At 34.1% G+C, this 15219-nt stretch overlaps 1 protein-coding gene and 1 pseudogene across 1 annotated transcript; one reads left to right on the plus strand and one right to left on the minus strand.

Annotated features, from left to right (window-relative positions):
* Positions 1–1544: 1544 nt before the first annotated feature.
* On the minus strand, positions 1545–9188 carry LOC108758817 (uncharacterized; annotated as a pseudogene).
* Positions 7111–15219, plus strand: LOC108758815 (tumor necrosis factor receptor superfamily member 3). The gene is made up of 2 exons (XM_018503963.1): positions 7111–7194; positions 14169–15219. The coding sequence occupies exons 1-2, from the start codon at positions 7111–7113 to the stop codon at positions 14658–14660; spliced, it is 576 nt and encodes a 191-aa protein (XP_018359465.1). The 3' UTR covers positions 14661–15219.

A 15219-nucleotide genomic window follows, 5' to 3' on the forward strand; every position in this document is an offset into this window, starting at 1 on the left:
TTCTAAGATCAGATACAGCATCAGCGAGCCCGAAAACCTTCTAATGCTTCATTGAGCTGAAATTAAAAGACTTAGCATTTCCGTCCGTCATATTGATTCAGCCATTTTGAATTTTCAAATTTTTCATCCGGATTCGAGATCAGCGACCCCTAAATCACCCTTATACGAAATTTTGCCGTAATCGAAAGATCTTTAAGATTTCCATAATATTTCCGTCCGCCATATTGGTTCAACCATTTTGAATTTGCAAATTTTGAAACCGAATTCGGGATCAGCGGCCCCAAAAATCCCCGAATACAAAACCACATCAAAATCGGAAGACTACAACAGCCTCAACGAAAAGAGGCTTCAAAAAAACGTAACACGGCAATTTTAAGAGAGGATAATTATACATAAGTAATTTTTTGACATTTCTTCAAACTTGGTTTTTTCTAAAATAAATAGTGTACAAATTACATTTTTAATTATTTTTAATGTTTTCACATTACTATTGTTATTTCTATTACACTAAAAAGTAATTTTACAAAAAAATGTATGAACATGTATGGACACATTTCATATAAAATTATGTATGTATGAATATTTATGTATGTTTATATATATTTATACGTACTCATGCATGAAAAATTTTTTACCGGGGCACTTGATCATCTATATTAATCCAGAAGGTATTTTTTCATCTAATATTATTTGTAATAACATTTTATCGTCCAGCATTTAATTGTTAAAAATATTTTTTATTTACGTTTGTTCATGAGTTACGTGCGGACCTTGATGTCCGTTTTGCAATACTTCTTCGTCCGCGTTGATATTTATGACGTTATATACAATGTGTCTATTTAATCTTTTGCTACACGAAAAGAAGATTTTTTTTTAATATCTAATATTTTAGTTCGATCTAGATCTGCAAATAATTTTGTTGGACCATCAAAATAATAAATAAATACGTACACACTCACACGCACATGTATCACATAATAATATATACATAAATTCCATATGAATTTTAAACATACCGGAAAAGTTATGTTTATATGTATAACACATCTCTTGATTTTACTTTACTGTCTTACTTAAGTTTTAGAAACTGTTGTATTCCAAATGGCGCGATATTTAGTCACCGTATTAGTTATTATAAAATATTTAGAAGAATATAAAGATAATAAAAATAAATTTAGAGAAATAATGATATAAATGGATTTCTTGCTATTAATCTGATTACTTGTATTAAGTAATTAATTTAATGTTTATCTTAATAGTAAAAATAGGCGTAATTTTTATTCTATTTGTGTTAATGGGATTTTTTTTATTATATAAAGTACTTTAGCCTTACATATTTCATAGAAATGTAATAAATTAAAGATATTCTGATTTATATGTGAAAATTTAATAGCGCGAGTAACACGCTTTTTCGTATCTTTCAGTTTACTATGATTATTCCATAACTTAGCCACAATTTAACTATCAAACACAATATGATCTAATATTATTTTACATTAATATCTATTATTATATTAATACCTATTAATGCTAATGTTTATTAACTAATATCTAATAATATATATAATTAAAACTCCGAGTCTGTATACAAATATTATCGGCCTTCGGCTAAAACCTTTTGAGATCTCTTTTTAAATTCCATATGCTTTTTAGGTCCATATTTAACTGCTTTATCGATATACATATGAAGTACCTTATTCAGATACTCTCTTACAAATGGAATCCTCGTGGCGTAGGGTAATATAAAGCTGAAATCATAGAAAGAAATCATTATAAATATTATTATTGTGAGTGGAAAGTTAATTTAGATAAGTAATAAAAGTAAAATAACAGTAAAATTTCGCATTACACTTTAATTTTTTACAGTCTATATCCTACAAACGAGTCTTGATATAATGCATTGCGACAGCCTATCATATAATTCTTCAAACATATAAATGTTACCTTTTTATTCCACACAAATAAATTGTCATACATAATAGACTTTTCAAGTAATAAAAATTTTTTTATTAAACCGAATGATTAATTGAAATTGAAATATTTGATCTTTGTTCATTTATGAAAAATAGTCTAGGTCGTCTGTATTGTTAATAATCAACTTCTCGATTTCTCTAACTTGACAAAGATTTTTGCGTATTATATTTAATTACTATCTGGCTTGTGTTCTACTCACTGTTGAGCCATAATGAGTTTAAACCATTCATAATAAGTGAGCGTACTTCGTGTACGTGGCATATCTATGTTCATTAAATTGGTGACAAACAGTAGTAACATCTTAAATGTGAAATTATCATAACAATAACAACCGCCTTCTATCATGCATCTCAGCATATGTTCCCATTCAGGCATTATTTGCCTCAAGTAGGGCTTCGCCCAAACTTCGATGAAGTCGCGTGATCTTTGTTTAATTTCCTTCAGACTTCCGCGACAGAAATTGTATCTAGACATTTATATGTTTCCATCAATTACGAGAATTCCAATGAGACACAGAATTTGTCAAATAACGAAAATATTTGAGGAATGAAAAACTTTTTAAAAACTTACTAATCTTCCATGCCAAGAAGATATCCTATACCTCTCCATGTGTGGCAAAAAGCTGCCATATCTTCATCGCTAGCATGAATACCTAATTCTTGAGGATATAACAAAATCAACCCCATAAAAGCGAATTGCGTGCCTGCCATATCTGCTTGATTCAATCCTTTGGGTTTGATCAGTAGATGGATACAACCACTTTCTATAGTCGGATATGGACAGGAAGTTAAATCATGTAAAATTGTTTCTCTATCAGGACACCATGGATTTGGAATTTTAGTGGCCATATCGATCTTCTCAGTGTCGTGTTCACAAAGTTTTAATCGGATTGCACGGTGCATTCTACGCACGGTTTGTAATTCGTTGTATGCTCGCGTGCCCACGGTCCACGGATCTTCCGTCATCCAATTTTTTACATAACAAGCCGTAGACAAATACCTTCAATGATAATTGGAAACTCTTTATCAAATATTCGACTTCCAACCTGTAGGGTCGCCAACAATTACAACGAAATCAACACTTAGTCAACACTACGACTGTCAAAACTGACGGGTATGTGAAGTTAGCACCCCAACTATAGTACTCAGGAGTTCTGATTAGAGTTTCCGTTTCTTTTTGACGAGACAAAGAGTTCTATATAATTTATAACAAGATTTCCGCTTAATAACTATTTTTAAATAAATTTAAAAAATGGGGTGCTAACTTCTTCGATTTCTTCGAAAATCGTGATTCAATAGTTCTGAGCGGCCCAATAGCTTCATTTCGTGAATACCTAGAGTTCCTGATACATAAAAAAAATTTTTTTTAAATAAAAAAAATTATAAATTTTTGAAAGATCAATTTTTAGATACAATTTCTAAATAGAGTTCCTGCTTCCTTTCAACGATACGAAGAGTTCTCTACTTTTTAACTCGAGATTCCCTTAATAACAATTGTTTTATTTGCATTACAATACAAATAATAAAAAAAATGTAGCATATTTACGTCTGTACTATATGAATATTATATCAAGAGAAGTGATACAAATTTTTGGCATATTTTTAAAATATTTGAAAATTATATTATATGTTATTAAAACGTTTTTCAACGTTGAAAAACGTTTTAATAACATATAATATAATTTTCAAATATTTTAAAAATATGCCAAAAATTTGTATCACTTCTCTTGATATAATATTCATATAGTACAGACGTAAATATGCTACATTTTTTTTATTATTTGTATTGTAATGCAAATAAAACAATAACATCTGATTTAGAATCAAATAAATACTTGCAGAGATATAACTTCTTCCTACGTTTCTTCTTATTTTACTCGCCTCAAGTCTCAGTTGTTAGTTATAAATTTCGAAGTTGACTATTATAATGTTTTTTTTCTCGAGAGTAAGAATTATTCATTTAAATCGCGTTTATGAATTTTTTACCTATTCCACCTCTGACTGTAGTTTCATTAATTTCAATTCTTCAGTGGAAACGCTATAAGTTCCGATTCGATTTCATAATCAATTTTTATTTAAGACTGCGTTAAGTCAATCACGGAGTCGCATTAGCATCTTAACACATTATTCAAGATGATCTTAAAATATAAGAACAGACTATAACTACTGGTCTACGAGATTTTACCAAAATCTTCATGTACCTTTTAAACGCTAAATACGGCGTGTGAGATTGTTGGCTGAAGATGAGCGGTTTAAGACCATCTGTAAAAGCGAATATCTGGAAAAGCGATAATATATTAGCGAAAATGACTGAGAAAAAATGATCTAGCACGAATTTTTGACCTCTCTGGAATTTTTCTATGTCCAGCCAGAGTGGTTTGTCCATCGACTTTCGACCACAATCTCCTCGATATAATGTACCTGGTATAAAAAATAATAAGGATTGCGGTATACTCGGGATATATGTTTTAATGTTATCTACAATATGTTTAATTTGTTCTTTCTCCGTCCATTTATCATAATCCTTCGGTTTCGCAGAATTCTGATCGATTATAGGCTTCATTTGTTTCACAAAATGTTTGATGTATTTAACGGTGTTTTTTGCCTCTGCAAGTTCATAGTATTCGTTTTTGTCTGCATCTTTTGTGTATCCATCGATGCCATTGCTTTGATTCTTTGTACTTGGTATGAATCCTTTCATAGTGTCCTGAATATGATCTTGTTTTATGCGATCCAGTTTGTCATCATTCCTCATTTCCATTTGTTTCTGCTCTATATCTATCAAATGCTAGCTGTTATTACTTCCGTTTCCTATTTTCCTTTAGTAATTAATTTAGTTGGTGGTGGTAATTGCTTCAGACAAACCAGCCTATAATATAAAATAACATTATTATAATAAAATAACAATATGAAAAAGGAATTAAATGGTGATTTGTTATTGCTATGTACATATTGTGGCGATCGAGCAGATGGCTCGCGCCACAAGTCGCGCGCGCGCTCGGCGCTAGCCGGCGGAGTTTCGCGCCGCGCCTCCAGAGGGCGACGAACTCGAGCGCGAACCCGCGCTCAAGATCCCGCAGAGCGACTCACGAGGATGCGAAACATATGCTGGATTCACACTGCGTCCGATGTAAATCCAGCAATACTCAGCACGTTTTATCAGAAATTTTTACGTTGATCTCGTACCTTGTACCTTGATCTCATACGTTTATTTGCATCTTCTTTATGGTTATTTTGAGGCAAATTGAAAATATGTTTCGTCTATCGGTCATATCATCTTTGTCGGATAGGCGAGAGCCAATCAAAAGAGAAGAAAAAAAACATTGAATTTTTCAAAAAAATAGCTTTTGTTTTTTTAGTAATAACTATTCTTGTTGAAAAAAAAAAAAGATATTTTTTTACCTTTAAATCTGATTTTATTTTAGTATTCTACCTAAAAAAAAAACCTTGTGACCCAATGTATGTCTCTCTTCTTTCACGTCGGTATTATCGAGTAACGAGATAGCTCGTACCTATAATAAATAGTTGATACAATAGGATATAATGGTACCCATGTAGTGTAATGGACACAGGTGAATTGTTATTTATGTATGAGATATATTCGTTCAGAACATGATGGAATCAAGTTTTAAATTAAACGTTTTTCTATTTCTCGATCATTTGTTGCGAAAAATGCTTGGAACAAAAATTCCGAGAAGAAGAGGCCGTATTATTTTCCAATATTTCCACGTTGGAGAAAATATTATTATTGGATATCGTACGATTTAACACGAATAAAAGTTGCATTTAAAATCGAAATAGTTCAGTTTTATTTATTCGTGTATAGTCAAGAATTTTATCAATATTACTGCATTTTTTTTGGACATATACTACTTTCATAAATTCGATTTGCGAATTTTTTTCCCGAAATATTTAACTTCTCGTAAAATGCGAAAAAAATTGCAAACGTTCCTAAACTTATAAACAGTAGTATATAATTTGTTTTAGAAAATCATGTTTTAATTATTCGTTATTATTTGTAAATAACATATTTTCTCAACAATACTAATTATGTTGTGAATATTTGCTGTCCATTTGTAAAAGAATGCACATTTGTTTCACCGATTGTTTATTTTAATGTGCAATAGAGAGTGATAGCAAATTTAAACAACACATTACAAAATGTTCAGCTGTTGGTAAAACGAATGCAAGATAACTGATATAAATACTGATTAGCAATCGAACTTTCGAGAGATTTTTATTTATTCCGATAAGAATTTACGTATTAACTTCGTACACTTAATTAAACGATATTATCAGTATTTAATAACTTTACAACTATTAGTAGTTCTATTTTAAACCGTTTAAAAGCTTCACAATTTTTCCTGAACACATTTTTTTGCATTTGCAAGATACAAATCTTATTCTAATAGTTTAGCCAATATAATTAGTTTGTTAGGTGACTGTGAATAAATATACATATACTTAACAAGCTACATCAATTCTTATATATAACAAAGTTAAATTAATAATCGAATATCAACTAATCTGAGAAAATGCATTTGGTCATAGAATTTGATCGCACGTTCAGCAAAGATAACGTTTTATTTTCGGTTGTCACAAATGGAATTTGCTAAATGTCTTATAAAAGAATTCTCGTAAATATAACAGAGTCTGAGTGCCGCAATCGTGTATCAGTGTATCTAGCAGTCTGTCCATATGTACGATCTCTCTACAGAAATTCGAATGTTGGGTGACTTGATCCGGATCGTCCTAAAGGCGGAGAGGGACACGAAGGGCCACGTGACCGGGCGCGTGTTCAACAGTAACAGCTGCACCGATGCACTCCTTTCAATTCACGTTGAACCTCCACCGAGGTAACATTACAACGGTCAGCCGAACGAATTTTATTCTTGACTCACGTAGAAATATTTTATCCTAAACTCTGAGTGCCATAAAAATCATTCTATCCGCATTCGTGTTAATTCAATCATAAATTATTCTGTTTTCCCTCTCTAAATCGAGATCAAAGCGTGAGATCATTATTTTCATTTGAATATATCCTGATGCAGATGAAGTTATGATTATACCGTAATTTTTGAAAAAAAAAGTGATTTTGATTGAAGTGGCAAGCACGAAGAATAGAATTCAAAAGACAATGGATAATCGCCGGAAACTAATCCGCAATCGATGCATGATGCTGATTATTGTCATCGTCTACACGCTGACTGTATTTATTAAGGTATGTGTTCTTTTCGAAGCAATTAAACATATTTTATAGAATACATTTTCATATATTTGCAAAAATATTAGATTCATTTCCGTTGTTATGAAAATTATTGCAATTATCTTGGAAATCTGCAAATTAATCTTATTCTTAAGGCCAAGCTCATTAGCTAGTTATGTAAGTGTTGTAAATAAATATATATATGTTTATATATATTTACATTAATTCTTTTATAAGATAAGCAACAGAATTAAGTTAATGATCGGATGTCAATTAATCAGAGAAAATGTATTCAATCACAGAATTCAGTGACAAGAACAATTTTATAGAAGTAATCTGATAAAGATCGTTAAAAAATGTATTGACGCAAAAAAAGAGTACCTGATTAGATTTACCTGAATATTGGAATAAATTATTATTCATTTGAGAAAAAAACTGCATGTGTTCGATACCCCTGTATTTCTTATTAATACGGTAAACTGCGTGAGGACAAATTTAATTGCATTGACATAATCCGCAAGAATAATGCGATTTTTAAAAATAATATTGAATCGTTTTCACGTAAATTTCAATTGAATGAAATACAGCGCTGATAAAGAGGGAATAATTGCAGGTATTATTTTCCTATTATCTTTGCTTTAAAATTCTCTGAAATTCCCGTGTTACGATTTCGGATGTAGCGTAATTTCAAGCGCTATTCGAGCCCTGTTAAACGAGAGACATTGGACTAATTATTGGCTGGATCCATAAAGCGCGAATGCAGGGCGAGGAAGAACGACCAAGATAGTAATTGTGGTGCGAAAGCACAGAATTTCGATATTGATTTCATGATAATTATTACCATGTGATTCGCTTGGCTAAAATATCACCGGATAAAATCAGTTCTCACGACCGTGAATTTGCAATTTCATAACAATAGGATGCGGGTGGTAAAGAAATATGAGAGATCTTTTCTTGCGAAGGTCAAGCCGGAAATATTAGACTGCTCGGACACTTACGAGATACTTATCTGTAAAATTAAAAATATAATTCATAGAAGATATCGCACACAGAAATCGCACACACAAAAAATATTTCTTCTGTTTATTATAGTTAATAGATTTCGTCGTAAAAAAACAAGAAGTTTCAGTCAACTTATTCCAAAATTAAATATTTCGTAAAAATTAGAATCTATTATTTGTTACATTTTCTTGATGGATGTCATTTTTACTATTGATTATCTGCTAAAAGATTTTACTTAAATAATAAGAATTGTTTGTATTGTAGTAGATATATTTTTAAAATACTAATATAATTATAATGAATTGTAATTTTAAAATAACTACGATTGATATAATATTTTCTTCTTTAAAAATCTAAAATATGTCATTAAGGGAAAGAAAGTTAAGTAAAATAGAAATTTGACTAATTCAAGAAACGTGAAATCGATTAAGTGTTACAGAAAATAATCGAAGTTATCATTGAATTTTTATTGCGAATTTAATGTATATTTTGCAATGCATTAGATTGCAAAGTTTTGCGTGCATATTAATAAGAGTACGTAAAAAATTGAACGCAAAATTGAAGCAAAATGTATGATCTCGCCTGTCATCTGCGATTGTTGCACGATACTCGAATACAAATACGCCCCGTTCACACGTTACGCACGTTACACGTGCGTCAGCGGGTTATTCGGTTCACTGGGGTATGTCATATTTTATGAGACTCATTAACATGGCATGGGAATCCGGAGACGGCAGTTCCGCTCGGGGCGTGAGTTTCGCGATGCTTTACTTAGCCCTTGATCCCTTTGCGTTCCTACGACTCCCTATATAGGCACAGGGAACATTTATAATAATGTGCTTCAAATGGAGAAAAAGAGAGCGATCCTATTGTCGTGGTTACTCTTATATATGTCTCTGAACAAACGTAAAAATCACTCGTTTGCTGACGAACATAATATTGTAATGATCGTAACCAGCAATATCAAAGTCGTATTAATCGCGCTATTTATAACTATACTGTAAGTTTTCCCCACGTTTTTCCGTTTTCGACTTCCTGTTTTTTATACCGATTAGTTTTTATATTTTTTTATTAATTATTATTTGCATGACTTTGCATTGCAAAAATATGACTTTAATATTGCTGATTACGATCATTACAATATTATGTTCGTCAGAAAAAACGAGTGTTTTGTATATTAATACGATATGTTTGTTTTAGAAAAAATACTTGACGATGCAGACATTGTTAAATTAATGTCTAATTAATGTCTAAGCTATCGTGATTTTTTGTTGACTCTAGAATGATATTGCAAATTTTATGTACATTGAGCGCTTAATCTTTGCTTTTTATGTAACATTTTATTTTTACTGCAACATTTCAAGTTTCTCAGAAAAGCATTCTCATTAAAACATCAAGGTTTATTTTGAACGTGAGGTGAGCATTTTGTAATTAACAATGCTTAATGCAAATTATTCGCGACGTTAAAACAGATACAAGAATATGCTTTTATCTCTCTTCCTCCCTCGTGTCCAGGTGTATGGTAGCTTCCTCCGATTTATAGAATATGCAGAGGGCGGAGTGTTCACGGAACAATAGGGTGCGTAGCGACCGAAGATAATTATCGCGGTTCTCGAGGCAGCTGCGACTGTGGGTTCACCCTCGGGGTAACCCAGCGTCTTCCTCCGGGAAGTAGAGCCGGCTGGTGTGCTCGGAACACACACACACACACACACACACACACAAAGAGAGGACAGGGGGAACCCAGTCTGGCGTGACTCCGCAGGTACTGCCTGTTGCAATTTTGGCGGTGCCCTCCTCTAAAAGTATCGGGACTTTGCGGTTCGCTCGAAAGCGGAAATAACGTCAGGAAATATTGAAAGTATCAAAAGATTATAAATATATAGAATCCAGAATATTATAGGATACTCGTGAGTCTCGATGGCTCTACGAAAAGGAGAATATCGAATATCTTTAAATATCAATGATATAATTGAAACAAAGAAAAACTAGAAAGTACACATTTCTCATATTAATGATATTATATTTAAAATTATTCGATAAAATCTCTTCCATTCAATTAATTAATAATATTTCTTGTTCACTTAATTTTTCTACTCATTTTTGTAAATGTGAGAAGTATTTATACAAGTTTGACGAATTCGATAAATATATATGTTTCAATCAGTATTAGCAGACTGAGAAATCGCAGAGATTCAATCTGTATAGTAAAGTACGTGCATCGACGACGAGGACGAAACGTCTTATCCTGTAATAACGTTTGGAACGTGTCTCCATTTGGTTTCAAAATTACTGCAATTTTTTTTTCTCGTGCGCGTGGTATCCGCCTCTTCCGGTGACAAATGGAAGTAGGCCACGTTCCTTCAGGTGAATCGGGTAGGAATAATTCGCCGCCCTATTCACGTGCGCGAGTCTTTTCAGCTACCCTCAAAGCGCTCGTGCACGCGTGTATTATACTCAAAATTCTTTCCTTCTTTTTTCATCGTTAATTATCTTCATGGTCGCGAAGACGTAACAGACTAAAAGATAATTACTATACCAATCATGAATAAATTCAATGGAAATCTCTTTCAAAGTCGTTTCTGGACTTTGATTTTTCAATTAATTGCCTTCAATCACTTATACTTTTTAATTACTTGCTTTTAGTTATTTACTTTTCAGTTATAGCTAAGTTCTTTAAATCGTTGATTTCGGAAAAAAAGAAAATGTTTAAATGAAGCGGCGAAGAGCTTTTATTACAATGAAACTGACCGATCGGATGAACGTCATCAAAGTTTTACGTCACGTGGTATGTGCATCCATCGCGCAGTCTATTCGTTTGAAATTTATCGATATCGATGTATCGACTAGAAAAAAGAAAGAAAATAGAAGCAGAAACGGGATACAAAGGGACCAGCAATTACCGCTTCCGTTCTGTTCGTCATACCGGAAGTTTCTATTCATACTCGTCGCACTATAAGCGTAACTTTACTTCCGTCATTGTTGTTACGGATCGTTAACAGACCCCGCCTGGCTTTTTGCCCCGTCGAGTCTATAGATCTGTTCACATTGCTTGAAATTCCCAAAAAAATTTTTAATGAAATAGATGTATATTTGAGCTTTGAAAGGAGAGAAAGCGAAGATGCCGAATGAAAAAAGTGCAAGCAACGCGAACAGACCTTATATCTCTGAAAGTTATATTAAAAAAAAATATCTTTACATTACAAGAAGATATCGAGCTGTTCAACGCATTTCTTCTAAGTGTCTAGTTCCGCGGAACGGTCTAGTACCGACATTTATTAGCATACCACGGATTCTTCGAGCTCGTAAGACCTGTGTTTCCACGGTGCATAATCGGTTTGCAACGTGCTCTCGCGATGGCAGGGAGCCGGTGAAAAGAAATATCGGAAATCGCCAAAGGGTGCTTCCAACGCGATGCCTCTCTTTCTCTCTGGCCAGCTCTCTGCATCGTTCGAGCGTAGCGTCACTCGAAGCTTCGAGTGACGATTCGTCGACTCGAGTACAAGAATGTTGTATCGAGTACAAGAATGTTCTACGGTTTCTACAAATGAACTTTTTCCCAATCGATAAATCTTGCCTAGGCAAAACCGCTGTGTCTTCTCGACTGTTGCAAAATCCTCGAGAGTATTTCCATCGAAGAATGCAACGTCTCTCCCACTCGGAGCAATTCTGAGAAGCTCCGAAGATCGATGTTTCTTGCTTGTTGATGCTCTTACGAAGTATTCTCGCTCTCCGCTGGAATTAAACCTCAACCGTAGTTCTTCAGTTCTTAACTCACTTTGGCATTACCTTCAATACAATCTTCCATTAAAATTCTATTACGCCAAACTTTAAACTTAACTGAAGAACAAAATTTCATTTATATTTGTTTTCATTCCTGTATTCCCTCTTTTCTGAAAGTTAATTCGTGGAGGAATTTATTTAAAATTTATTTAATATATTCCATGGTTTATTATTATCTATTTATTATACTGTCAATGCGCTAGCTTGATAAAGTAGTAGTTATCCACTTTGAAGGGTCGTAACTCTTTACTAGTTTAGTAACCGCAACCCTAAATTGACGAGGTAACATGAGTTATCTCTGTGATAGAAAATTATGAGCGTTCAATTGCAAATTACGAAAAAATAAATGTAGTTTCTCTTAGGAACAATTTTGTATTATCAGCAACGTACAATGAGAAGCAAAGTTTTTCATATAAAATTAGTTTTTATGCAAAACATAAATTCAAGTGACGTAAATGGGAGCAAAAGGATATACAACATCTTTAAAATGAAATTAAAAATTATTCTCTGAATACCGTATACGCTTATATACCAATTTACATCAACTCACAAATTTACAACTTCGCGTAAAAGAAAATATAATTTTAAAAAAGCATTCTTGGTAATAAAATCTCACGACTTCTGATCTTCCCACAAATTATAGACATTATTACACACATTCGTTCATTGTACGAGTTGATAGGACAAAATTGTTTCTAGGAAAGACTGATATTATTTTCTCAATAATCCATGTCGTGAGAAGCTCGATGGCAAGCCCACGATACAATGTACGATGGCGAACATGCGACGACGACGGTGTGCGCGCAGAGGTAAGGTGAAGGGTTTCAAATTAAGGCCCGGTGCTAACGATTCGCGTGATGCGTGGTGACCGTCGGCGCGTGCCGCACGAAGCAGCTGCCAACAGCTGCTGTAGAAAAGAATCGCCTCTTGTTCTTATTTTATTTGTTACCTGTCGCCAAACCTCTGTGGTCAAACGATAACATTCGCCTTTCGGAAAATACAGTGGACAAAAGTCTTTTATGTGAGACAAACGATGTTAAAAATTTAACTACGATCGCACGTGTTCTCGGAAAATATATACAGCCAATTGTCAAAATTTCGTTGACTGTATGAAACCAAGATTTAAACTGAGATCTCTTGAGATGATATAAAGTATTATTGTAATTACTGCATGGAAAAAGGCAGTCGGGGATATAAGTAAGACATATTTTTAATATATTTTATTTAATATATTTAAATATATTGTAATGATATGTTACACTCGATATTTGGAAAGTATTTTAAACTGAGAGAAAGTTATGGATCTGCAATCGATCAGACTGACTTATTTTGGGAAAATTAGTCGGCGAAAGTGTAGCGGATATCCTAACGTATTAAAAGCAACATTTTATGCGTGAGAGAGTACAGAGGCTCATATATCGCGTCTCTCGATCTGCTCGAAGTAGGCGGAAGAAAGGCGCAAGGTGTTCCCTCGAAGTCAGGTGGCCGCCTTCTTCAGTGCACCTGTTGTTGAACGGTTGAAATTGCATTTTATCAATTCATATTAAGACTAGTAGAAAAGTAATATCCATCAGTAATAATAAACCGATTATTCTCTAGTTCTAGTACGATCTATTTGCTCTGTTCACAAGTCCTTTTTAGAAAACAACTTTATATCGCAGTTTTAAACAATTTAATTATCCACAAATATAATTTGAAGTCAACTTGTCTCGTGGATCGATCGTGTAATCAGTTTTTAAATTCTATCGAAGATTTAAAAAAATTGTACCGTGGAGTCTTTAGAAAATAACCTCATTAGAGAACAGCTTTACACTGCCTGAAGGAACACATGCAGAAATACAGTTTTACAAAGACTCTTTAATTATTTACAAATGTCATACGGAGCCAAGTGGTCGGATTGACTACACGGTCAATTTTTAAAACCTTTCGAAGATCTGATCCTAAAAGATCGCGACGTGGAGCCTTCAGAAAACAGTGTCTCTCGAGAAAATAGCTTTACACTGCCTGAAGGAACGCATGCAGAAGTACAATTTTAGATTCTTTAATTATCCACAAATGGCATTCTGGGTCAAGTGGTCGGATCGATACAATCTCAATTTTTAAATCCTTTCGATTAAAAAAAATCAGGACGTAGAGTCACTCGCACGGCGTGTCCTACGAATTTCACCTTTCGGAGCACTAACCATCTGCCGCTCTGTTTCCAGGCGGTTGAGAGCAGGCCTCACATCAGGCACCACCGGGATGGCTCGCACTGCAGCAGATGCGGTCCAGGCTGGGGCGTGATTAGCCGTTGCGCTCGCGGCCGCGACACCGTATGCGAGCGATGCCCCAGCGGTACGTACAGCCCGCATCACAGCACGCAGCCCTGTTGGAATTGCGCCAGATGTGGCCCGGGTTTGTACGAGGCTCATCCGTGTACATCGCGCACCGACACCGTCTGCGACTCCTGCCACCGTCCAGCACCGGACAATCCGGACTACCGACGGAAGTGCGAAGGTCGCGCGAGGTTCTTCCTCGCCCCGGAGGACGCGCAGAGCACCGCCGAGGAAAGCGTGCTGGTGAATGAGCCCGCTTACCGGTTCCAGCTGTATGACAGGGAGCAGGTACTTGAAAAGGATGTGGAGGCCGTCCTGAGGGACAAAGCGACAGTTGGCTCGGAGGTTCTACAGAGGATCCAACCATCGTCCGAGCATTAATCTCCAAGATGATCTGACATATTCCTATCCATCGAACGAAAAAGAAGGTATAAAGTTTTTTTCGATTGTGATGCAGAATTCTTCAAGTTTGATTATTATTAATCTACCTGAGAAATAAATGGATGGTGTAGAAATTCGTACAGATACGTAATAAGATTAGAAGAATAATATACGTTCGACATTGATCGATCTTTTAATACTAGTCAATTAGTGCTTAAGAGAATTAATTTCTTTTACTGAACAGCGAATGACTTTAGTAAGAGTTTAAAAATGGGAATATTCGCAAAGTGAATATTCATTTAATATTTGTCGGTTAGAATTCCGATTGTTCGCGTAGTTTACAACAGGCGACACAATAAAGAAATGGAAAAATACTTCCTGACCCCGCTAGGTATATAGTATAAAAATAAATCCTTCTCCTTAATACGAATAGACTGTTACATTTTTAATATTTAGATCAGTATTGCAAGTCGTATTACAAATGCATATGTCAATAACTGTTGTTCGTAGATTCATCGTAGATTGCAATTTATAAAATAGTCAGAAATTTTTCATTCAA

Source organism: Trachymyrmex cornetzi, unplaced genomic scaffold, assembly GCF_001594075.2.
Source record: "Trachymyrmex cornetzi isolate Tcor2-1 unplaced genomic scaffold, Tcor1.1 scaffold16, whole genome shotgun sequence".
Lineage (NCBI taxonomy): Eukaryota > Metazoa > Arthropoda > Insecta > Hymenoptera > Formicidae > Trachymyrmex > Trachymyrmex cornetzi.

Excerpts from the sequence above, each read along its gene's own strand:
- LOC108758815 (XM_018503963.1), top strand. The coding sequence starts at position 7,111 with ATGGATAATCGCCGGAAACTAATCCGCAATCGATGCATGATGCTGATT. Across the intron at positions 7,195-14,168 it reads CGCTGACTGTATTTATTAAG|GCGGTTGAGAGCAGGCCTCA; the intron begins GTATGTGTTCTT and ends CTCTGTTTCCAG.